The 27,452-nt window shown below is 39.4% G+C and overlaps 1 protein-coding gene across 1 annotated transcript in view; it reads left to right on the forward strand.

Annotated features, from left to right (window-relative positions):
- LOC126354825 (phosphoinositide 3-kinase regulatory subunit 4) overlaps window positions 1-27,452 on the forward strand; it is a 192,191-nt gene that overhangs the window by 88,761 nt on the left and 75,978 nt on the right. Inside the window, exons 12-14 of the mRNA XM_050004768.1 lie at window positions 9,660-9,859; window positions 15,634-15,782; window positions 26,975-27,127. Coding sequence (XP_049860725.1) covers window positions 9,660-9,859; window positions 15,634-15,782; window positions 26,975-27,127 — 502 coding nt within the window. The remainder of the gene's footprint in view (window positions 1-9,659; window positions 9,860-15,633; window positions 15,783-26,974; window positions 27,128-27,452) is intronic.

Genomic DNA, 27,452 nt, shown 5'->3' on the forward strand with positions numbered 1-27,452 from the left:
AAGGGGCTCCTGAGTTGGAGACTGCTAAGCACACCTGGTCCTCTGTCACCATAAGCTCTGGGCATGTTTCAGTGACCATTGTGCATCATGGGAGTGAAATAATGTGTGTCACAGGGAATGGGGATCTCGGCTTGACTACTTGGATCATGAGAGTGGTCAAAACTTCTGTAAAAAAATCCCAATCACAAGGTGTGTTGTGCATGTGAGTGAGATGCTTGGCAGTTGAGATGGAACAGTCATTAGCAGGCATCCTCTAAGGAAATGACCACACCTCAGTTGTATAAGTTTACTCGGGCACGCAGAGCTCTGTCTGAGTGCCCCCTTATTTCCCTTGCTGCTCCTGGGACCAAGGTGGAACTGCTCCCAGCAGAATGAATGGGCAGTGGGTAGGTACCAACACCTGAGCTAAGAAGAGGGCTCCAGACTTTGGAATTACACAGTCTTTCAGTATATAGTAACACCTAATTTCAACAGCATGAAACTTCTAGAGTATGTTAAGGCAGGTTTCCTTTGCCTCAGGGTATGGCCCTATTTCCCCAGCCCAGTGCACTGTTTTAAATGCCAGGGCTTTGTGCACGTCACTCTTGGTTGTGAGGCAGAATCGATTTGTGGCACTTGCAGTAAGGCCACCCACAAAGGAGCTGGTTGCTCATCTACACCGAAGTGTGTAAATTTGTCTGGGTATCACCATGTTTGGAATAGGGACTATAAAGCCTTCCTTGAAGAAAGAAAGATACAGGAGATAAAAATAACAAAGCGCATCCCATATGGTGGAGCCAAAAAGATCTATAAGGTAATGCAGCCACACACATTCGCTGCCTACTTTGCTTCAGCTCTTAAACAGCCGGTGTTGCAAACCGATGCTTCTGCATAAACTGAAATTGCTAGTGTCAGCATAAGTACCTGTGTTTGTCACTGCAGTTATGCTGCAGAAGTTATTTGAAGCCCATACCTTTCCCCTGAACATCAGAAAAGGCTGTTGTTAGTGCTGTTATGGAGCTCCCTGCACCTGCAAAGGTTCAGGTTGGCCTGCTGTCTAGTGCTGTTACTGCCAGAGTGGCGATTGTGGTGCTGAAGCCTACCCAGGACAAAAAATCAAAGGAAAAGTGTCAAGTGCAAACAGTCTGACAGTCTTGGTGTCATTCTCCCTGATGTATCTCAATCCTTCTTCAGAGACGATGCACCTTGATGTCGGACTGTGGCAGTTATCTCACCCTAAGACTGAGTGCCCCTCATTGTGGACTACCCTCCCAGGTGGAAACACAAGTTGAAGTTCTACCCCCATGATAGATGGCTCCCATACTAGAGTGGAGCATTTATAGGTTGAAGACATTTGTGGGAGAACTGAAACTCCCAGCACAGGAACGCCTCCTGTGCTTACGTTTGCAGGAAACACATTTTAAAACATCTGAAGCTCCTGTACTGCAGGGTTATGTGGTCTATCAAAAGGAAGACCTTTCTGGGTAAAGGGCCAATGGAGGGTCGTTGTGTTTGGCAATAACGCGTACCACTCGTCATCTCTCCCTCTGGCTACTGACCTGCAGGTGGTTGCAGTTGAAGTTCATGTATGTCAGAGGATCGCTGTTTACCTCTGCAGTCACAGTGGATGATCAGCAGAGCCAACTGGATGCTATTCATCAACTGGCTGAGTTTGAATGCCACGACAGAGTGGGTGGACCACATCACATGAGTGATGCACCATGACACTGACTTCTCCATCCTGCTGTCCTCATGTCTCTTAGGAGGCAGTCTATCTCTCAGTGGACTGTGGTGTGCTATTTAGTAATCAGCTCAAGTGTGTGGCTCTTCAGTGGTTAAATGCAATTCACAGGGTGTATATGACCCTGGACTACCGGGAGATCTGGGAAAAACCCGGGAATTTTTTCATCTGGGAGAAAACCGGGAAAAACCCAGGAATTTTTTAGAATTCAGGGAATGTTTCATTGTTCTAATTTTCAGTTAAATTTTTGTGATTTTGACTGGTAAGAACCAATACTCCAATAAAGGACATTACTGTATCTCACGTCTGCAGGATAATACTGCAGCCACAAAACATTAACAAGAGGAAGAAAAAACGAAAATACAGCTTCAGCCGCTAAGGAAATCCACCATATACAACAACAAAATATAGTGCTCATACAAGCGTCTGCCAACAGCAAAGTGTGTCAAAGACTTTGGAAAGACTATGCAATGATTCGTAATGACAAATTCCCTCCGATGAGCATGACATGACAGCTGTTGACATTAGATTCGTTTGAGCAGTTGCGGGTGGGCTCTTGCGTATGTGCCGTTGAGTAGCATTTGGGTAGTACCTACTCCCACTTCTGGCTACGGATGTGTGGCTGGGCGCCACTATCTAGCATTTCCCCGGTTCGGAAATGTTGTAGATCCAGGGCTGATGCACAGAGCAGTCTGAGTTGTGGTGGTGAGGTGGGTAGTCTCCACATGACCTGTGTTTACATTTAGTGATTTTGCTGTTTCCTCTTCATTTATTACTCTCACATCAAATGAAAACAAAACGGATTTCTGTGGCTGGGAGCTATCAAATGAATTAAATTACATTTGCATAGTTACAGAAGAATAAAATATGTTATTTTCAGGTTTTATTTCCTCGTTTCTGACAGTAAATCAACTTGTAGAACAATGAAGTTATTTTTGTCGCTTTGTTAAATCTTTTGCACTGAGGCAGTCAATTTATTTGAAATGAAGTGTTTAATTTCACATTGTTGGCTAGTTTCAACTGTTCACTGCATTTCAAGTGCATGTTTTCCATCTTGTAGCTTGCATGGCATTATGCCATAATAAAGAACCAAACATGAGATAATACAGTACTGGTACTCAAGAAAATTTACATCTGAATCTGGACATACTAATGCACACTTTAAGCCGAATTATGCATTTTAGTATGGTTCACGAAATTCCGATGAACTTGAAGTGTCCTCTGATGTCTTGTTTCTTTTGTGACATAGTGCAAGATCTTTTAATGTTTTACACGTACGAACATATGGGCTTCCTGTGTCATCGTAGCTGTGCAAGAGTGGTGGCACCTGTTATCTGGTGCTCTCTGGCAACTGCTGGAACGAATCAGTTTCTAACAGGTCATGGGAAAACATTCTGGATGGTGGTTTGAAAAGCGTTACTTTCAAAGTAAATTTCCTTTTATACAAGATGAACTGTATGCGAGAATGTACGATGAATTTCTTAAATCACAGAGCGTTTGACTCTCAATTAAAAATCAACTCTTTGAGGATAACCATCTAGAAGAATTTCGAGCCCAGAAGATCAGACACTTATGTTGTTATTAAAAAAATTTCTGGCTCATTTGTGTGATATATCTTAGTGTAACACACACAAGAAAGATCAACATTATATGTGGAAGCTTAGCTTCTCTTGCAGCTTATTAATCTTTGAGACTATGATTATATGTGAAACCTCTGATTTTCTTGTAGCAACACTATGAATATTAATTTAAACCATCAACTTTTCTTATTTGTGTGTTGGCGCTACTTAAGAATGATCTTGCTATTGGCTGACTACATCACGTGTCCTATGCTGTCATCAGCTGGCGAGGTCACATGACATGAGCTATGACTGGCTTACAAAAGCACTTCGCAATCTCGATTTAAATGCCTTGGAAAGTACCATGTGGTGTTTGGTGGAATTCAAATTTATATCTTCGTAACATGAAAATATGCAGTGCACATGTTGCTGCTGCACATCAAAGATCTTTCCAAAATGTGTTTTTCCCCCCTGAGTTTCGTTTTCTAAAGTGTCGGGAAATTTTACGTCGACGTATAAAACCATAAACATTCAAAAGACTGATAAGTTTTACAGTGCCGAGGAAAAGTATACTCTCACATAACACGGGGAAAAATGTATTTTCACTCGGGAGAAAGTGTATTTTCAACCGAGAAATCCGCAAAAAATCTGGGATTTTTTTTTCCTTGTCCATGTATACACCCTGATGGGACAGTGGAAAATCTCGCACACTTTCAATTAGTGAGGGCCAAGGCTTCGTGTATAGCAGTAAAAGGTCATTGCAAGTGTTCCTGGACTCCATCAACTGTTCCACAGCAGTATGGGAAGCTGTAAGGAGGATTTATGGTAAGGGCTGTTGGTTATCTATAGTGGCATTATTGAAATGAGGATGTCTCCAAATAACTACTGAAGACACTGCACAGAAAATGGCAGAACATTTTGTACGGACTACTGCCATTGCCAGCGATGATCCAGTGTTCCATCCTTACCGTTCCACCATCAAGAAGGTTGAGTTGGACTTCTGGCCCACCAATTTAGAGTCGTAAAGCTGCCCATATTCCATGTGGGAGTTGTACTCACCACTGTGTGATACTCATGATACAGCACCTAGTCACGACGAAATCCAATACCGTATGCTGTGGCATTTGCAAATGGTGTCCAAGGAAATCCTCTTACAATGTTCTAATTCTGTACAGCAATAATGTTTTAATTCAGTACGGCTGATAGGCCAACTCTCCAACTCATGATGGGAAGCACTTGTGATACCTCTCCTCAAACCTGGAAGGGACTGAATGTGCCGCAGTAGTTATCAGAGCCTTGCCTTTATGAACTGTGTAGGAGAGACCCTAGAGTGCATGGTCAGCCATCGCCTGGTCTGGATATCAGAGACCAGGGACTTCCTTAGCAACACTGTCATTCAGGATTCAGGAGATGTCGATCAACTGTGGACAACCTGACCCTGCTAGAGGTGGAAACTCAGCAGGATTTCCTACGAAAAAGAATTTTTGAAGGTATTTTGTTGTCTTCAGTAAGGCATAGGACATGATTTGGAGGCAGAATATTCTCAGTCAGCTACACCATGGGGGCTTCCATGGCTGCCTCCCCGTCTTCATTTGGTGCTTCCTCTCAGGACACGTTTTTCGATACAGAGTTGGTAATGTGCTGTCAGATACTTTTGTGCAGGAGAATGCTGGTCACCCTCTCTGCCATAGCTATTGACAGTATCATGTCCACAATAAGGAGTCCCATGCAGTTTAATTATTCTCTTTGTAATTCTTATTTATCTAACTTGCAAATGTGGGACACTATTGTCCATTTTCAAGACTGTGTGAGATTTTAGACCTCATATTTTACTCCAAACCTGTCTTGGTTACCACACCTAAAGGACCTTAAGGCAAGGGCACAGAAGACACTGAATGTATTGAAGTGTCTTAGCCTCAGAATGAATGAATGAAGAACCATCAACCGATGTATGACTATCTTAAGGCAGACTACAGGAAAGTGTGTTAGGATCCTTGTTTTCATGTTGTCTATCAGTGGCTTGTCAGACTTCCTGCAGATGATGCAGTTATTTATAATGAAATACTATCTGAAAAAAGTTACACAAATATGATGCAAAGATTGGTAACTTGCATTAGATATTTATACATTTAAATTTTGCACCTCACAAAACTGAAAAACGTATAATTCTCTGACTATAATACCAATATACACAGCTGAGATTTGTCAACTCAGAAATTACACAAATATGATGCAAAGATTGGTAACTTGCATTAGATATTTAGACATTTAAATTTTGCACCTCACAAAACTGAGAAATGTATAATTCTCTGACTATAATACCAATATACACAGCTGAGATTGGTCAACTCAGAAAGATACATGGGTTTAACAAATTGTGATGATATAAAATTGAGCAATCACATAGGCTCAGTCATAAGTAAAGCAAGTGGCAGACTATGGTTCACTGATAGGATAGTGGGAGAATGCAGCAAATCCACAGAGGAACTGCGTACAAGATACTGATGGGACTCATCCTAGAATATTTCTGAAACGTGTAGGACTCATAACAGATTAGTCTAATGGGGGAGATTGGACTTACAGAAAGAGGTATGGAACAAATGGTAACAGGATTGTCTGGCTCTGGGAGAGAATGACAGAAATTTTGAAAAAAATAATCTGATATAGGGATGAAGTAATTGCTGCAAGCAAGTGCCATTTATGAAATCATTCTTTCCTCACTTTTAAGTGAGTGCAACGGGAGAAAACACTATGTTAATAAGGGAAGTAACTTCTTCTATCCACTTCACAGAGGTTTGCAGAGTATGGCTGTAGAATATTATGAATAACAACCTTGATCTCTATGTCATTCCTTTTTTTTTTTTAACAAAAGAACATCTACAAGTGAGAAACAACCAAGACTTGAAAGTGCAAAAATATTTTATGAAGGATTTTGCAACATTGTGTATTCATAGGAAACAAAAAGATTGTATAATGTTGAAGGAGAGCCTAAACTTTTTTGGAACATTTGTTCAGTACAGGAAGTTTTTAATATGAGATTGTACCAAACCTTTGGTGCTACAGTATAAATACATGAAAAGACAATGAGTATGCAGCATGAACTTGGTCTATTGACACCTACACATTATTCCAGCATTTTGTTTACATTGTCCCACCATTTGGTGCTTATTTATAACTGTATTGCCAGTCAGTTGCTGAACTTGTCAGTTGGAGATGAACTTTATACAGCATTTACATTCGTTTTTGGTCAGGTTATCATTCTGGGCGCTGCCTTACAATGTCTAAGGAATTTTCCAAACTGCGTAATTGGTTTTTGTAACTTTGTTTGTATGACTGTAAATAAAAATTGCAGCACTGTTGTGAGGGGAAAAGAACAAGAAACAGTCATGTGAAGGGTGCTCAAGCTGTAGCCCCGTTTCATGACTTTCATATGTCTTTTTATATTGTTGCATACTTCTGATTAATGAATAAGCTACAAAATTAAAGAACATTCCGTCACATTTATGACTAGATCAAGTTCTCCCTGGCAGGTAGGATTGGTTGCAGACAATGCTATTGTTTAGAAAGAGGTGATCTCTTATGAGAGCTGTGGTAACGTTTAACAAAATTGGCCAAAGGTCAGTGCTTGGTCAGTAACTGGATCTGTTTGAACTGAGACATGATGCACACCTGCTTTGGGAAGTAATTTGCATTGTTCTGTTTGCATCAGTCAGTGAAATAGTTTGAATGCTTTGACGTTACCAGTCAGAATGATATAAAGTGCAACTTTAACAAGAAACACATTATGTGAAATGCAAATGCCAAATTGCAATGCATTAGGAGTGTTCAAGAGAGGTGTAGCTTCCCATACAGCAAGTAACTTCCAGCATGCTCTTGTGAGCCATTGTAAAGTACAGCTCATCTGTCTGGAATCAGTATTATCTTGGTATGACGGAATAAATAAATAAATAAATAACCTCATAGACCAATTAGACATAATTTATGATGGATTTATGTTATTGCTGGAAGAAAACTACAGAGGGATTCATGAAACTTCAATGTGACAATCAGCAAGAAGGCATATCACAAGCAAGCTGTTTCAGAACCCAATATGCACACATTGGCTTGAAAAGTGCAAGAAACTGGTGCATATCTTGCAGATACACCATGTAAAACAGTTTGATCAAGCCCAGTATGTATGCCTAATAAACAAATTGACATTCTTGGAATGTTTGAGCAGTACATAAATGTAGGCACCCAGCCCATCAACATAAATATCAGTTGTCTTTGGAGAGAGTAGTCCGTTAACAGTAAGTGTATCCATTCTGTCTTCAAAGTGTTGCAGGATTTAATACTGACAGTTATGCTTTATTTATTATACATAATACATAGCTGGCTCGCCAAGTTTTCTGTAGTGATCAGCCAGCTATATTTATCAAAAATACAGGGTGTCTCATGAAAGACGTCTAGGAGGGGTCTGCGGGTAGCATGGCATAGCCACTGGCTGCTGCCTCTGCATCCACTGCCCACTGCTGTGCCCAGCTCTAGGACACTAATCTGTCAGTAGTTGGCTGTGCGTGCGCTTCCCGAGAGTTTGGCATAAACAGCATTGCCATCCAATTAACTTAAGCTTACCTTTATTTACAGAAGGTTTTCAAAATGATGCCATCCCCCCCCCTCCCCCCTCCTGCCCTGTGGTAAGAGCAGCCTGACATCTCCTGAACACATTAGCAAACACTCAACAAATTTCGGCTGCCAAAATCTGAAGCAATGACTAGCTGAATCCTGTATTCCAACACTTTGAGCATGTGGGGATTGGTTGCATACATCTTGTGTTTTAACAATCCCTGAAGATAAAAATCTCACAGATTTCTATCTGGAGAATGAGGATGCCAGACAACTATCCTATCATCAGAAACACTTCATATTGCTATCATATTGGCAATGTGTCGTGTTGCATTGTCCTACATGAAATAAATGTACATCTTTCTGTTAGATATTAGTTCTAAAAAAAAGGATGCAGTATATTGTTCTGATACCTGTCAGAATGGATTGTTTCACGGTAAAAGATTGGAACAATTACTCATCTTGCACTAATTGCGTATCACAATCCTGTTTTCACATCATTCAGAGGTTTTTGATGTAATTCATAAGGTTTTTCATAGCTCCAATGTAAATTTTTCTGAGCATATTTGTTCCCTGACAAATACAGCCATGCTTCATCAGAGGAAAAGAATCTCAGGATCAACTTCCCCATTGTGCACAGCCTGTAACAGCCAGTTGCAATAATGACATCGAGCAACAGTATCAGAGTTACTATGTTGATGCACTGTCGTTATTTTGTATGGTTTCAATTTCAGTTTCTGCACAGCTGTGTGAATAGGTGCTCTTGACTCACCAGTCTGAAATGCCAAATGACACAGAGATTTTCTCAGTCTTCTCTCCAAGGTTTCCCGTATCTCGTCTAATTTATTTTTGGTTAAAACACTAGGTTCCATAGGCCTTTGTTTGTGTAACACACATCCAGTATCTTGAAATTTCTTCACTAATCTGTGTATTGTTCAATCACTAGGAACATTCACACTGGGAAATTTTCGTACGAATTCAAGTTGACATTCCACATACAATTCTGTTTTTGCATAATTCAACACAAGAAATACTCAATGATCCTTTGTGTGTACCATACCAAACGGAAATCGACAGTAAACTAAAAACACTGAGCTGTACAGTCTAGAACATACGTGCACTGTTTTCTGTCTCTGAACCGAGCCCAGCGATATACGAACAGAAAGCTCTGGACTCGGTACAGTTGCAATAATGACATCTAGCATCAATATTTGAAGTGATTATACTTAGCAAAAAACCTCAAAAGAAAACACTAGTACACTCAGTCGCACGGAGTAGGGGGCACATGCAAAGTATTGGTGTCCGAGAATGAAGCATAATGGCAACTGCCAGTTGCAGCTTCAACAACCAGCAAATGTGCTCTGTGACCTTTGGGGCCCTTCCCTGGTATCTTTTGTGAGACACTGTGTATAATTTTTTTCCTTTTCTCTTTCATACTGTTCTCTCGTTATTTTGTGCTTTGTGGTTTAATGTTTACATGATGGCATGCGTTTGTGCACTTAGACATGAAATTACATTATTACTAATAAAAAAATAACATGGACCTGGTTAGCAAAGGTTTGTAAACCTTTTATTTATGATTTATTGTATGATGATTGCATTCTAATGAAAACATTAAATTAATAGATAACATTTTTGAAATAAAGTTTTAATTTTGAATTATTAGTTGTGGTTCATTAATGTTTTCATGCTGCAGTTTTTATAATCTGAAGATAACTTTATGCAATGGCTGTATATATTAAAGTACATATTCTGTTGATGTTTTTTCTTGCCAGGTACCTGGAACATACACAGATATCATCTTCACCTCATGGTGAAGCACCACGTCCAAGCTATGAAACTGAGCTGCAGACATTGCATGAAATGATTCAACAAACTGTTGCTAATCTTCTCACTGACCCTCAAAATTTGGTGAAGCAGACATTGATGGAAAATGGCATAACTAAATTATGTGTTTTCTTTGGTAAACAAAAAGGTGAGCTATAATTTCTTCATGAATTTAACTGCTACATGTTGCTAGTCCTTGTGGATTGGCTAGTCAAAACAAAGGAGATTGTCTTATTTAGGAACATTTGCCTATAAATACTTTCTCTCATATTTGCTCCACAAATCACAATGTTGATCTTATATGTACTGGAGATTAGCCCATCAGGAAATAATATATTCTCTTGGGATATTGTTATTGCATTGATTTCACTACATTACTCGTGACATAAATATGGTGGCAGCATCTAGGAAATGATATGTTCTGTGAAGCATTTAAAATCCACATTGAGACATCCAAACTTATACTGTCACAAACAGGTGACCGCAGCACGAAGACTTGATATATTTGAGTTTAAAATGGGCACCTTATAACCAATATATTTTTACCAGACCATTATTTCCTGTCAAAAATAGTGGTATGTTGAAAAAAATTGTGTTTCACCAATTGCAATTGAGTTGGTAGATTCAATGTTTGTCATAAAGGTTCTCCTTTATTAGCTGCAAATTTGCTTTGTAGCCCAGCCTCCAAATTGTGTTCAATGACCTTGGAAATCCAGTTTTTTTTGTATCAGCTGAACAGTATTTCAAAACAGGTTTTTCATTATGTGTTCACTAGCTCATCATGGTATGATGATCTGCATTCAGGAACACAGTATTTGGCCAAGCCTCTCTGATACGAACACCTTCAGTTCCTCCGCAGGAGACAGTCATGGAAGGTCTATTGAGCATGGAGCATGGCTCATAAATCTACATCTGTGTCTACACATACTCTGCAAGCCACTGTACAGTTCATACCAGTGAGTACTTCATGCCACTGTTAGGATGTTTTTTCCCATTCATCTTTTGAGGTAGGGAAAAATGACTTTGTATGTGCCTCTGTACACATTATAATCTCTATTTTCTTATTCTCACGATTCCTATATGCAATAATCAGTTATGGCAGCACAAACTTCCTTAAATATTTGGGTTCGCTAGATTTACCCAACAGGGCTTTGAGAGAGCAGTGTCACCTTTTTTCCAAAGATTACTATTTAACTGGTGGATTCTAAATGCAGTGCTGCCGATAAGTGCCTGACCATTAAGTGTGTGCTGTCATTAACTATAATAGAACAAACAATGAATTTATAGGGATAATATATCACATTTAACTTTAGTCTCTGCAGCACGTTACAATAAAGTAGCTATGTAACCAGATAAGCAAATCAGACCAAGCTCTATGGTTTGAAATTGTGCTAACTTAAATTTTGGTTTTATCTTTTTTATTTTATTATTAAGATTTCCCGTGATGTCACTTATTCCATTTCCTACATTGGTTATCTCATATGGTGGTGTCGTGTTTGAGTTTCTTCTGGGCATCAACAATGAAAAAAATGGTGTTTGTTTCTCTTTTCCTGATAAAGGCTGTGGCCAAAAGCTTACATGTAATGTCTTATTGTGCATGTCTGCAACTTAATATGTAATCTTTATGGTAAGTTGCAATCTGTCTTTTCCTACATTGCCTACATTGCTGATATTCTTACCTGAATTTTCCATTGTTTGATTTCTTCTGGGTATCTTTGGCTTTGAAGGAACCCAGGATGAAACAATTGTTACCAAACTGTTAAGTAATTGATTTTGGATTATAATATAAGTGTGGCAACTGTATTTATTTCTGTTTTCATGTCCCTCTCCCTCTCCCTCTCCCTCTCCCTCTCTCTCTCTCTCTCTCTCTCTCTCTCTCTCCCTCTCCCTCTCTCCCTCCCTCTCCCTCTCTCCCTCCCCCTCCCACTCCCTTCCCCCCTCCCACTCCCCCATCCTCTTCCACATCCTCGTCTCAAGTAGAGTGTCATCCGTCAGCAGTTGAAGGACTATTTTTTCCCCTATTACCTTCCATTATTCTTCTATAACATGATGTGTTATTCCAGTTAGCCTTATGTGTCTATTGAGACTCAATGACTGCGAGATTGCAAGCAAACTGTTGTGTACTCCTTTGAAGGATTCAGCTGCATCCAAAATGTGTGTCATATGCTGTGGCAGTCACATACTACATGTGAGACACTATTGATGCCCAGGGACGGGAAGAGTTTGCGTGAATGGGAGAGGAAAACTAACACAAAAACTGTGATTTTTAACAACATAATGCAAAATTGGTGGTTTACATGGAATGTCATGAAATTTGATATTTTTTCATTCCAGTGTAAAACTGCTGTATATCTGAGGACATTACCTGTTCAATATATATCCACCGTAAACTGAAAAATTTAGATGTTGTGTTTAATTTGAACAGGACTTTGTCCATGCATGTGATTTCTCTTTGTCAATTTTTTTGCTGTTAAATTATTGGTGGGGGAACTATTTACAAAATTAAAATATCTCTAGGAGATAATACTTCGAGTGAGTACCTATCATTTGGTACAGAGAAAGGTGTAACCGAGAACACCTGTTTATATAGCTAGCAGAGATGCCACTGAGTGAGCATGTATGATGATTCTAAAATGTTTAATCGATGTTCTTGAATGATAGTGTTTTAATCAAATACTGGCCACTCTGAAACAGGTTTTCCTTGCTTACTTAGTTTGAATATGCTGAAATAGGTTTTTACTTTTTGTTTTTGATTTTACTCGGCTCCAGCTTATTCTTTCCCACTTCTGCTTTAAGAATTTTTCAGTTACTAAAAGAAGAAATTAAATTGCCCTTGAAAATGAGAAAGAATTTTTGAAATACTTTCTGTGTCCTATAGAGTAAGGAAAAAATTGAGCAGTATTTCACATCTAAGAAATGTTGAAACTCAGAGATTTAAAAATACAGTTCAATACCATTGAACTGATAAATGTATTGTTTTTATCTTTGTAAAACCCTGTAAGAATGGTAGGAATGATTCTCTTCATCCAGTTGTCACACAGTTTGCTTTACCACACTGCAGCATGTACTGCATATGAATCATGAGCTACAGTACTGGAATGGAACGAATTAATCCAGAAACACCTATAAGAGAACTAGAATATTATGAACTTTATTGTGACAACACCACAGCCAATATGCAGTAAAAGTATGCAACTTGGTGTGGAAAGGGAAACTGCAAAGTATTTCGCTTGAAAACTAGTTGAAGTTATTAGTGAAACAAGTGTGGAGATTTTCATAGCAGTGTTCACAGACAATGTGTGAAATGTGCATGCTGTGTAGGAAATAGTAGAGTACCAATGTACACACACATCTTGCATAGGCTATACACCACATATATTTAATCTACTACTACGAGGTTGAAGCAGTATCCATGAAAAGTGATGATAAAACTCTTAAAGATTTTAAAATAAAACAAACTTCACTAACCTTCTACATCTTTATTCTTCATGTCTACATTTTGCAGTGATGTGTGTGCATAGTTTCAGAAGGTCTTGTGTGTGGAAGTGCTATGTTGTCTGCAGATGATGCCTCGTGTGTGTGTGTGTGTGTGTGTGTGTGTGTGTGAGAGAGAGAGAGAGAGAGAGAGAGAGAGAGAGAGAGAGAGAGAGAGAGAGAGAGAGAGATCAGTGTCGGAGAACACCACGGGCTTCAATCTATTTAAGGTCAGCCAAACTATTCTCAGCCTCAGTTCTCAATGTGTATTGGTACAGCTCTTTGTGTATGCAATTGATTCCTGCTGAATGTCACTTAAATACTGTGTTCAAGTTGTTAATGCTTCAGTGGAATAAAGTTGTGTTCAGTCTGCTGGTCATGTTGTACTTATACCTAATCACAACACAAATGTATTTCTCAACTGTGCTCCTGAAAATATTTCTCCAACAAAAAACGAGTTTGTTGATACTGTCACTCTAGAATGTTTTAATTTGTTGACAAAACCACAACCTTACAACTTCTTGTACTGCTTCATCACTGTCAAAATTAAGTCCTCTAAGGTGTTTTGGAGAAAGATGAAAATTGGATGGGGCCAAGTCAGAACTGCACAGAGAATGACTGATAACGGTGAACCCAAGGCATTAGCTTGTTGCTGATGTCTCAATGCTCGTGCGTGGTCTGACACTGTTGTGCTGAACAGGAGGGTGCTCAGTGATTGGACTATTAGAAATTCAATTACAGCATGTTTTTTTCCATATACCGACATAGTTGAAGGATACACCACCATGTTACACGCTACAGTTCGGAGCCCTCTAAAGGCAGAGGCATACAAGTTTGTCAGTAAAACAGGAAAGTTGACCAAGTAATATGCGTAACACATAATATCTCAACTGATATTGAGAACAGAATAAAAAATTCAGAGGCATTACTTTGCAGCATAGTCTCATAATAAAGGATACAATGACACCGAAACTGCTGGAAGAGTGCTTTCATCTAATGAAGAAAATTGTAAAATTCTTTAATGGCCACCATGTTCCCCAAGCTTTATTCAAAGCAAAGAGGAAAGAGAAATACCATTGTACATCTGTTTGTTGGGCAGGTACTGTGATTTTTTGGACAGTTTACTGAAGAATAAAGAGGCTATGTGACAAACCATTGTATGCCCAATTGTGCAGTGTGACATAACACTTCTGTGTTAGCAGACAAAACAATTTGAAGAAACATGGCATGTCTTGTGATCAATATCATAAGCCAAATGCAAGATAGAAGCCAATAATGCTGTACTTTCAGGTGCATGTGCGTCCTTTGATAGCATTTCTAAGGAAGTAGACTCAATACTCCAAGAATGTATTGCACTTTCTCCAGTAGACAAATCTTCCATTAAAGTGCAGTGGCCCTGAGTCACAAATATGCTTGTAAAGCTGTTTGTGTTGTGGCAGATATGCTGGATCCCCATTTTAAAGGGGAAATGCTCATTCAAGAGGGGGAAACACAGCCTCTAGACTTCATCACAACAGTTAGCAAAGTATTGTGACGTGGCGTGGGGGTGTTATGTGACATTTGGCACCATTTCGGCCAATCGAAGGCTTTGTCGAACAGAATGCTTTATGGATTGCTGAAAAACATGTTTCTCCTTATGTTTGGTGGAAAGGGTTATGAACTAAACAACCCCTATCTTCACTTCCTGGTAGAATTTTGAATGTACTACCGTCCTTAACAGCAAGTGAGCATAACTCGTCAGCTCACAGATAAATTCACACCCTGTTATGAAACGGACTGTCTCCAGGTACAACTGAAAAGCTGGTTTATGTACAGTGGAACCTCAGGTACATGGGTGACACATAAGTCACTGAAACATTCCGGTCTTTGTGTGATGATGAATATGGTTAATATCATTATGAGAGACTATGGGGAAATATATTTAATTTTGTTCCAGAGATTAAATGTCAATTTCTTTGTTGTGTGCTTTTTTAGTGAAAATTGTCTCACTATATTTTTCTATCATGTGCAGTGGCCTATATGAGATGTTCAACATTGTTTTGTTGCATGTTTTCTGTTCCTAATATTTAAATTACAGTTTACACACGGTTTGCAGTTACATATTGAATAATAATGTATCTTTGTATCTTGGACTGTGAAATGTATCTAAGAACTATAATACCCATTGTAACATTTTTTATATTTTTCTTTATGCTTAGTGAAATTGCCAGTCTTAATTAATTATACCAATTGTAGCTGGTATTTAATAGTTTGATACTTTACCAAATACACATAACTGGTTTTAATCATTGTTATGATTCTAATTAGAGTTTATGCTGGTTATGGATATGAATTATTAACCATCAAAAATTGAATTTCTTCTGTTATGGTATTTGATAAGGTTCTCTTTATTTAGTTAATGAAGCCTTGACTTGTGGTCCTTACACAGTACTGTGTTATGTTTTCCAGCTAACGATGTGTTGCTGTCTCATATGATAACATTCCTAAATGACAAAGAAGACAGACATCTCCGAGGGTCATTTTTTGACTGTATTGTGGGAGTTGCAGCATATGTTGGTTGGCACTGTTCACCCATTCTTACTCCTCTTTTGCAGCAGGTCAGTCAAAATAATAAAATATTTATGGTTTGTGCATATCCCTCCCTCACTCACTCACTCACTCACTCACTCACTCACTCACTCACCCACCCACCCACCCACCCACCCACCCACCCACCCACGCCTTCCCCTTCCCCCCTCCCCCTCCCACAACCCTCCCCCTCCCACAACCCTCCCCCTCCGTGTGTGTGTTTTTGTTTTGTAACTGAATATTCATCCTGAATTCAGTGATTCATAAATATAAAGTAATGTAATTTGCTGGTTATTACCTGATTTCTGTGGCTGTTTTGGAGTCCTCAGACATGTGAATAGGGGCCTATGCAGTAATAATTATTTATAATTCTGACACTCTCATGTGAAGGTGTTTAGCTTTATTAATCATGAAATGTGTTATGTTGGTATATTCGTAAAATAGACCAGAAGCTTAATCAAGGAACTTGCTGCAGTACAAGGCAGACAAAAGATTGATTTTGAAAAGTTATAAAAACGAAGATAATATTTTTTTTCAAAATTTAATATTTCCCCATAATTAAACTACAAAGAAGTGCACTTAGATTAGATTAGATTAATACTTGTTCCATAGATCATGAATACGACACTTCGTAATGATGTGGAACGTGTCAGGTTAATAAAAGATGTCTGTACAAGAAATTACATTACACAAAATATTGCATGACACAAATGATTAAGGTTTTTTTTAGAAAAGTAAGAATGAAAATATTAATTTCAAGAAATGAAATTAGAAAATTATCTGTCCAGGTGTACACATTCTTTCAACCAGTTAATCATATCTGAGGTAGCTCATCACATCTGTGACATTGCCACTTCCCATTGAGGCATTTTCCGGTCTCTAATTCTAATGTCCAGAAACAATTTTCATTTTATTTGGTCCAGTGATTTGGGAGGTGAAGAGTGAGACATTACATCCCTGGCATGGTTACAAGAAACTTTAAAAACAGATGTGGCCATACGCGCACATTCTGTCGTAACGTTAACAGCTGAATCAGCAAGTGTTATGACAGCCAAGAGGGCATGTTTTGACAGCTGTGGGGCCAAGCTGGCCCACTTGCTCTAGATTTGTAGTGTCATCAATAGATGTTAGCACCCTTTGAGGAGCAGTGATTGGCAGGACTTTACTTGTTTGACAGTCGTTTTGTTGTGCCAGTCAGTGACTCAACATATCCTCTAAATGGTGAGTAGTGACCTATCCTTTTTGTAATATTGTCCATGAACAGTTTAGTTGGACCAGAGGATCCAGTCTATTCCATGTAAACACAGCCCACACCGTAATGGAGACACCACCAGCTTTGGACAGTACATTGCTGACAACCTAGGTTCATGGCTTTGTGGGGTCTGCACCACAATCGAACCATACCATCACTTCTTACTAGCTGAAATCAGGACTTGTCTGGCCAGGCCATGGATTTACAGTCAGCTGAGATTCAGAGGAAATGCTCACGAGCCAAGGAGAAGTGGTGCAGGCGATGTCAAGCTGTTACCAAAGGCACTCGCATTACTCATGTGTCATCATAGTCCATTAATGTCATGTTTCATCGCACTGTTCTCCCCCCCCCCCCCCCCCCCCGCCAATGTCTTGATAGTGTCACCATTTCCTCCTGCAGCTGTGCAACACGCCACCAGACTTGTACCTCAGGGGGCGAAGTCACCAGCTACGTAACCGGCAGACTGTGGAGGACAGGAGGAATACTCCCATGAACACTTCGTATGTCCCTCCAGCCAACCAACACCTGAGTCTTCCTCCTAGAAGCCAAACAAAGGCAAACAGACTCCTCCTTCATAGACTCTAGGATCCTCTTTGATGGTGTCGCCATATAATACCCTCGCCCGGCCAACCTCCATCTCGCTGGAGTGCACCTCCAATCCTTTTTCTGTCATGAACTCTGCAGGCATACAGAAAGAGAATGCCGATGCTTTTGTAGACCTCATGGAGGAGGATCCTCCAGCCTTTATGCCCTGTAGCAACAAGTCTTCAAAGGCTGTCACTTGGCAGCTGCCAATGTGACACCCTTTCAGTTTTTCTTCGTCATGATTCTCATCCAATGGAACATTTGCGGTCTTCGATCCAACAAAGAGGATTTATGGCTGCTCTTAGAACTGCAGTGCCCACTTGCTGCTCTCTCCTTTCAGAAAACAAAATTGCATCCTCATGATTGCTTTGAGCTCTTGCATTTCTTCCCTGTCCATTTTGACTTTTCCACTGAGGACAGCATTTCGTCACATGGGGGAGTCATGCTGCTCACAGAGGATGACGTTCATAGTCAGTTCATCTCTCTGACTGCCCACCTTCAAGCTGTTGCAGTTTGCTTGTCCTTTCTCACTTGGCCTTTTCCCTTTGTACCGTTTACTTTCCTCTATCATTCAATGTTACCAGGACACTGAACCTCCTCTGCCTTAATACAAGAGGACCCATGTTCCTTTCAGACTGCACACACACCTGTTCCCATTTGGACCTATCCTTCTGCACTGCCCAGCTTGCCCATCATCTGGAGTGGTCCCCTCTCTCTGACACATACTCGAGTGACCATTTCCTGTGTGCTATCCATTTGATGGCTCCTACCCCACCTATGTGCAACCAAAATGGCAGCTTACTAAGGCCAACTGGAGGCTTTACTCCTCCCTGGTGACCTTCAACAAACATTTTCCCAGTTGTGATGACCAGGTAGAATATCTTACAAATGTTATCCTTACCACCACAGAATGTTACATTCCTCGCACTTCCTCTTTACCATGCCATGTGTTCTGAGGCTGGCCACAATGCAATTCCTGCACAGAGACGTGCTCTCCGCATTTTCATCCTTCATCCTACGATGGCAAACTGCATTCATCATAAACAGTTCTGTGCACAGTGTTGTCGTGTTCTTCAGGGTAGCTAAAAAGCCAGCTGGATTTCATTCACTAGTTCTTTTAACAGTTCCACTCCGCCACCTCTGACGGATCTCTGGGACTGTGATGATTAATTCCCCAATTTCTGGCCTGGCAGTAGCAGATGATGTCATTGTGGACCCTCTTGCTATCTCCAACACCTTTTCTAACCATTTTGTGGAGATTTTGAGCTCCTCCCACTATTACCCTTCCTTCCTCCATGAGAAATGAGTGGAATAGGCTCAGGCGATACCCCTCTCTTCACAGATCGTGAGTGCTACAATGCTGTCTTTACTATGAGGTAGCTAGATCATATTTTCACTTCATCCTGATACTCCACGCCAGGGCTAGATGACGTTCATATATAGATGTTGCAGCACCTTTATCTTGTGCTCTTCCTGCTTCATACATACAACTGCAGAGGGCACAATTCCCAGATGTTGGCATGAAGCCACAGTCATACACATACCTAAGCCTGGTAAGGACAGACACCTTCCTTCTAGCTACTGCACCAGTTCTCTCCCCAGTTATGTTTGCAAGGTAATGGGACATATGATTCATGCCTGGCTGGTATGGTGGCTTGAGTCATGCAATTTACTAACCCTGGCACAGTGTGGATTTCAAGTGTCATTCTGCAGTTGACCATCTCATCATTTTATCCACTCATGTCAAGAATGGTTTTCTACGGAAACCCCAGACTGTGGCTTTGTTTTTCAATTTGGAGACAGCCTACAACACCTGCTGGAGGACTGGTATCCTCTGAACTGCCTACAAGTGGGACTTCCGTGGCTGCCTGCCCCGTTTCTTTCAGGAATTTTTAAAATACTGAGTTTTCAAGGTATGTGTGGGTTCTGCCTTGTCGGACACCTTTCTCCAGAAAAATGGTGTGCCTCAGGGGTCCTTCCTGAGCGTCGTCCTCTTTGCTATCACCATTAACCCTATAATTGCCTGACTCCCATCAGGCATCTCCAGTTCCCTTTTCATTGATGATTTTTCCATTTATTGCAGCTCTCCATGGACCTGTCTCATTGAGCAGTGTCTTCAGCGATGTCTCGATTATCTTTACTCATGGAGCACCGACATTGGCTTTCATTTTCCACTGAAAAACCATTTGTATGAATTTCTGGTGGCGCAGTTAGTTTCTTCCATGTCTTTACATCTTGTGCCTGTTGCTTTTCCATTTGTTGAAACTACAAAATTCCTGGGACTCATGCTTGATGGGAAACTTTCTTGGTCCTCCCATGTGTCTTACCTGGCAGCACGTAGTATGCGGTCCTTCAGTTTCCCACGTGCCCTCAGTGGTACTTCCTGGGGAGCAGATCAACCCACCCACCTCTGTTTGTACTAGTCCCTTGTCCATTTGAAACTAGACTGTGGGTGTTTTGTTTATGCAACTGCACATCCGTCCCCCTTACGCCATCTCTATACTATCCACTATAATGGCATCCGTTTGACTTCTGGTGCCCTTTACACTAACCTGGTTGAGAGTCTGTATGCAGTAGCTGCTGAACTACCATTATCCTACCGCAGTGAATTTCTACTCAGCAGATATGCGTGCCGTTTGTCTGCCAGATGCAGTCACCAATCCTATGCCTCCTCCTTTGAAGATTCCTTTGATTGCCAATATGGGGCGCATCCCTCTTCTCTGTTACCTCCAGGAGTTCACTTTCGGTTCTTGCTCCGGTAGATTAACTTTACACTATCTGCAACTTTCCTAATGGGTGTAAACCCTTCACCATCTTGGCTTCATGCTGCAGCCTATGTTCACCTTGGCCTTCATTCACTTCCGAAGGACTACTTCAGCCTTGCTTTATTGCCTTTACCTTTACGACCTGTGCATGGAACTTTGCGATAGTACCTTTGTGTACGCTGATGGCCCTCAGACTGATCTTCCAGAAAACTTCTCATTATTTACAGCAGAGCTCTTTGCCCTGTATAAAACCACGCATTACATTTGATGACACAGGCTTTTCCATTGCGTCATCTGTTCTGACTCTCTCAGTGCCCTTCAAATCTTGTGTGTGCTTACACTGTCCATCCCTTAGTGCAATGGGTCCAGGAGAGCTGTCACTTGCTCACCCTTTATGGAGCCACTGTGATGTTTATGTGGGTTCCAGGTCACATTGGTCTGACAAGAAACGAGGCTGCTGATGCTGCTGATGCTGCTGCCAAGGCTGCAGTCCTCATACTTCAGCCTGCTAGTTCTTACATTCCCTCTGATGATCTCTGTGTTTCCATCTGTTGGCAGAAGGTGCCACTTTGACATCACCACTTGTCCTTACTTCATGGGAACAAGCTTCGGGTTATTAAGCCTCTCCCAGTGGCTTGGATGACCTCCTCTACGCCCTCTCCCTGTGAGGAGATCATTTTAGTTGCTTTTAGTTGCTTATTAGGCACTGTCTTTTTAGCCATTGCCATTTGTTAAGTGGTGCTCCCCCACTACTTTGTACTCGTTGTGCTCAACCTTTGATGGTCTGCAATTTCCTGACAGAATGCACCTTTTTTTTAACCACATATGTTCTCGTTTGTGTTTGCCGTCTGACTTATTGGCTGTTTTAGCAAACAACACACAGGCTGTCGAATGCTTTTTACTTTTTATTTGTTGTAGCAATATGGGAAAGGCCATTTAATTTTTAATTCATGGCCTCCATTTCTCTATGGCGTATTTTATAAAACTTCTCTCCACGTACTTATTTTTAGTTGTCTTCTCTTCCATCACGTGTAGTTGTTTTTAACTCTTCTCTTTGTCTTCATGTTCTAGGGATCTGATGTGGGAGCATATGACACTAGTTGTTTTTGCACCCTAAACCAAAACAAACAACAAACCACACTATTCTAATGGATATGTTCATCGCACGTCCCACAATGGTTTCTGTGGTTATTTCTTGCAATGTTGTTGTCTGTAAGCCCTGACAACTCTACGCTGATCTCGGTCATTAAGTGAAGACTGTCAGCCACTGTGTTGTATGTGACAAGAGGTAATGCCTGAAATGTGGTATTCTCGGTACACTCTTGACACTGTGGCTCTTGGAATATTGAATTCCATACTGATGTCCCATGTATGTAGCTCCGACTACACTTCCACATTGAAAATCTGTTAATTCCCGTCATGTAGCCATAATCCCATCGGACACTTTTTCACATGTATCACCTGAATACAAATGACAGCTCTGCCAATGCATTGCCCTTTTATACCTACTGTAGCCAATATTGCTGCCCATATGTATATGCGTATATCCCATGACTTTTGTCAGCTCAGTGTATTTTATGAATAAAATGACCTTTAAAAATTAATACCTGAAGAATGACTTAAGTGATTCTTACTTACTAGTGTCTGTGGATTGATCTCGAGTGCTATCGGATTGCTATAGTAGATTTTTGTGAATATTGCATATTTTAAATTACAGACTGGAATTACATTGCCAGCACAAAAACTTGCCTTATCCCTTAAATGAAATAGGAAATATTGCAAATTGCAGCACCATTAATAAAGAGATATTACAAGGGATGTATGAGGTTAATTGGTTGTAATTGTGTATTTTTTATTGATAGCATAAAGGTGCAAAGTAGTGTCTACCTGGGCAAAAACATTATTTGTGATTAAACCATTTGAGTTACCATTAGAAAGTTGATGAAATTTACATCTAAATTGATATATAATACATGCATGTAACACTAAATTTATAGTTTTGATTATGTTATTGGAAGTCAGAAGTGAGTAAATTTGAGTCACAACAATGCGAAGGTATAAAGAGCAGTGGCAATTTTCGTAGGGGGGTGGGGTGGCAGTTGGGGTTCAGATCTGGAAGAGACAGGATGTGTGGGCAGCTGTAAGTCACATCACGAGTGTATCGGAAATATTTCTAAGTATTTGGTTGTTGATCTGTGATTTTCACGTGTTTCAATAGTGAACACTGAAACATTTCCAGCTTGTGTGGATTTAGAAGATTTCACATTAGGAGAACAGATTGCGTTGGGGACTTCTGATATTTGTATCTGTTGATAGTTAATACTTTAAAAAAATTTCAAAATGTGTTCTCTGAATATTTCAGGTTGGGCAACGTAGTCTTAATTTTAAAAACATTTCTGCAGTTGACTTCCACAGTGATCTACACTTAGAATTTCTTTTGTTTGCGATTACTGAACTTTAACTTTAGACATGGGTCTAAAGGAGCTTCAATTATTTTTGTGGATGTTTGAAGTTTGTTAAAAATTTCGAAATGCTGTGAGTAGTGAAAATTATTTCACCGCAAATTCCTAGCTGCATTGGTTGAATGTGCAACTGAATTTATTTAGGGTTAATTCAACAGATGCATTGGTTGGCCCCTGGGCAGTGACATAACCAACTTTTTAGAAATCCTACCATGTATTAAGGAGTGCCTATGAACAGAGTTTTTCTTGCTTTTCAATTTTTTTTTAATTTGTGCTGATGCATATGTGGGCTCATGAGTCATTAATTGGTGGAAGCAGCAGGGCTTAGCTTCTTCATTAACAATTCATTGACCATTTTATCTGTAAAGTAGCTTAGGTTGGTTTTTTATGACAGTCAGCAAGAGAGACACATTTTACATTACACAGAAACAATTCTAACATCACAGGAAGGAAACATGCAGTTTCCCCATTTTGACAAATTAGATGATTCAAAAATGAACCATGAACAATATTCGTCCTTACTCCTGTTGTATAGTATTAGTTCATTCCTGTTGAAAAGTATCCCTTTACTTTGCTGATGTGAAAATCACATAGTAAAAAATGTTTTCCGACAAATTTGCGTTTCTGTGAAGACTCTGTCAGTTTGTTTCCAAGAATGTCTTCAAAGTAGTGGGGTCCTAATATCCCTGATGGAGACACAACATGCCACACTTTAACTTTTATAAAGTGAAGAGGTTGTTGATGCAATTACCATAACTCCAACCTTCATAGGTCTACTCGTTGATGTAACCAAGAAGTGAAAATGAACTTCATCATTCATCCATAAATTGTTTCCATTGTCACCATGATTAATTAAATAATAAAGTTCATCACAGAATCACCTTTGACTCATGTAATGTTTCTTTATTAAGACTGTGTTGCAGGTCAGGACAGTAGCTCAGAAACATGTCTTCTGTGAACAATGCTCTTACTGACTGTCCTCTAGACGTGACTCACAGTCCACACTCACAGCTTCAATTCTATCAGTAAATCTCTCTAATTTCCCAAACTTTACAATGTGCTCCTCCTTCACTGGCTCAGCAGTCCTAAAAGAAAGAATACTATGGAGAAATGGCTTAGATGCAGCCTAGGATTTTTCCCAGAATGAAACTTTCACTCTGTGGTGGATTATGTGCTATTTTATAATTTTATGACAGATTTAGGAACACCTTGTGGGCTCAGTGTGTATGCCCGTGGGCCTCATTCATCTTGTTTGATTAATAAGATAGAGGGAAAAATGCAGTCAGTCTGCAAAGAGGATCGCCTACAAAACAGCTGTGTGACACATCCTTGAATGTGGCTCAAGCATGTGGGATTCATACTAAATAGGACTAACAGGGGAAATGGAACATATACAAAAAAGGGCAATGTAGACAGTCTCAGGTGTCTTTGATTTCTGGGAGAGTGCCTCGAAAATGTTGAAATACCAGAATGCCAGACATTTGAAGATAGCTGTCAACTATGCTTTGAAACCCTACGTATGAAGTTTTAGGTGACAGTATTAAGTGAAGTATCTGGGAAATTGAAACTGAATGTATTACAGCTCCTATGTATCTCTCCCACAGGGTCTCTGAATACAAATTAGATTCATTGCAGTCCACATACAGATGGAGGCATTTGAGCAGTCATTATTTTTGCATTCGATACTTAAAGATGATTGGGAAGAAACCCTAATACGTGGTACAATTGGAAGTACCCTCTGTCATGCACCTCATTTTGGTTTGCAGAGAGTTGACATGGATACAGGTTAAAACAGTGTGTCTTGTTGCTGGGACTCGATCCTAGTCTGAGGTGCTTTTGTCATCTGTCAGCAAGCTACAAAACAGAGCACTTTCTGGTGCAGAGTGAAAGATCACTCTGGAAATAACACCTAGGCTGTAGCTGAGCCATTTTTCTGTGAGATCCTTTCTTCCAGCAGTGTATGTCAAGTGTGGTGTGCGGGAAAGCTTCTATGAAATCAGGAAAGTCAAAGAGAGGTTGTGAAGAACTGAAAGTGTGACGTATCACAAATTGTGCATGGATATCTCAGTTGATAAAAACATTGTGTGCAAAAGGCAAGTTTCTGAGATAGAGTCCAGTCTGGCACACAGTTTTAACCTGTCTTAAGTTTCAAAGCAGCACACGCTGCTGTATCATGATAGAATAATTCCAATGCCTTTAACAAACTTTATCATTTGAATAGATAGATACCTATATTATTGTGTAAAATTGGCCTATTGTGGAAAACCTAGGTATAAACCAATGACAGTCAGCTTCATGTAATTATAACTCTTAAATTCTTAATGTTTTTGGGCGTACACCCAGTTTTTTTTAATTTTTCTTTTCTTCTTTTTTTAAATCTCATATATCTTTCTTGTTGTTGACAATGTCTCTTCAAACTTCTCACCCAGCATTTTAATTGCACAGCGGTCAGTATTCTAGATTATTAGCAGCAAAGAAGTAATAAATTTAGATGCCATGAATGATGCAGCAATTTTTCATACATCTCAGTGTTTATGACATCTTGTGTCCTGATCTGTGTGTCATATAATGATATAATTACGTAGGTACATTCAGCGGCTTATGTGGATACCGCCTACAAACTGTTGTGAATATAGTTAGTAGCAAAGAAGTAATATATTTAAATGTCATGCACAATGTGGCATTTTTTCACGCATCTCACCGTTGATAACTTTATACCTCATGACCTCTGTGTGGTACGATGATAAAAATTTGTAGGTCCATGCAGTGGAATACGTGAATACTGTCTCTGAAATTTTTTGCAAATAGAATTAGTAGCCAGAAGTAATAAATCCAAATGTGAAGAACAGGGAAAGGACAAAATCATTTTGTTTTATTGCCAAATTTAGTATTATTGTTTGCCAAAAATGGTGTTTTTTTGGCAGATTCAATACTTTTGCAAAATTTGGTTCATTTTGTCAAATTCTGTATACTTTTTGCCAACTTCTGTCTTTTATTGCCACATTTGATATAATTTTCAGCCAAAGTTGGTAGTGTTTCTTCAAAATACTGTGTAATTTTCTTTCATCAAATCTGCTGTCTCCTGGTAAATTTGGTGTTATTTTTTGCCAAATTTGGTGTTGTTTCTTCCAATGTAGGTGTTGTTTATTGCAATTTAGCTGTTGCTTTTTGCTTATTCTTTTGTCAAATATGATTTCGTTATCTAATTTGGTGTTATTTTTCTTGCTAGATGTGGTATTATTTTTCCTACTAAGTTCATTATTATGTTTTTGCCAAATTTACTGTTTTTTTTTCAAATTCACTTTTTGCCAAATTGTGTCAATTTTTTTTGCCATTTTTGGTGTTTTTGTATCAGATTTGTTGTTGTTGTTTTGCCAAATTCAATGTTCTTTTGGGAAATCAGATTATATTTATTTTGCAGAATTTGGTGTTGTTTATTTTGCCAAATTTTGAGATTTTGTCACATTTGCTGTTTCTGTGAAATTTGCTCCTGCTTTTTGTCAAATTTGCTTCTTTTCGTCAAATTCTAGATTATTTTTTGGCAAATTTAGTGTTTTTTGCCAAATTCTGTGTTATTTTTGTTTTGACATCGAAGTTTGTTACATGGGAAATGAACTGGCTCTAAGATTATACACAAACCTCAGCCATGATTAAAAGTCAGAATGGAATGTTAACATTATGTAACTAACAGTTCTGAATAATAGTGAACTACTTTCCTCAAATTTATAACACTTCTGCACTGCAAAATTATAAATTTCAAGATATCTCATAAAAATTGCCAACTTCATGTTATTTTGGTCAAAATCATGAATTTGGTGTTATTTTTCATGTTGTTATTTTTACAAGCTTTTCCTGTCCCTAGTTGTGCATGATGTAGCAGTTTTCCATACATCTGATTGTTTAGGGTGTCATTTTCTCTGAATTACCCTCATAGTGACTGTTGCCTGACAGTGACTGTTGCCTGACAGTCAGGGATATGTGTACCAAGTTTGATTGAAATCAGTACATTTGTTTAGGATGTGTAAAATGTACACACATACACACATCATTTTTAATATGCATGGATTATGTATTTTCCTATATATTCGTATGGGGTACAAAATTGGTGTAGTGTAACATTTGGAATGTTTTCTGAAAGTATTTAATATTTTTTATAGGGTTTGACTGATCCTGAAGAATTTGTTATTGTCAAGGCTATAAATGCAATGAAAGCACTCACAGAACTGAGCCTCTTGCAGAAGAGTGCATTGTATGAGCTCCTCAAGGATACAACATGTTTCTTGGTCCATCCTAATCTTTGGATCATACAGGTAACATCTCAGTAACATGAAATTATCTTTTGTAGTGAGTATTGCTTGCTACCTATCCATGCAATTTTGCTTAAGTCGTTAATTTTGTGCATGTCATTAGTGCAGCTTATAATACTATTCTCCCATATTTTTTGTTTATTTTGAAAGGATGAAGTCCAACAATGAAGTTGCACACTTAGTGAAAGATTTAGAAAATGGTTGTAGTCATCAAAATTACGAATCTCAGTTGTGTCTTAGTGTGCTGAAATGAGCGTTAAAAGAAAGGTGAAAATGAGGAAAAACGTAAAGATTTGCCAGGGACAATCAGGAAATCTGGGCAAAACCC

Source organism: Schistocerca gregaria, chromosome 3, assembly GCF_023897955.1.
Source record: "Schistocerca gregaria isolate iqSchGreg1 chromosome 3, iqSchGreg1.2, whole genome shotgun sequence".
In the NCBI taxonomy this organism is placed as follows: domain Eukaryota; kingdom Metazoa; phylum Arthropoda; class Insecta; order Orthoptera; family Acrididae; genus Schistocerca; species Schistocerca gregaria.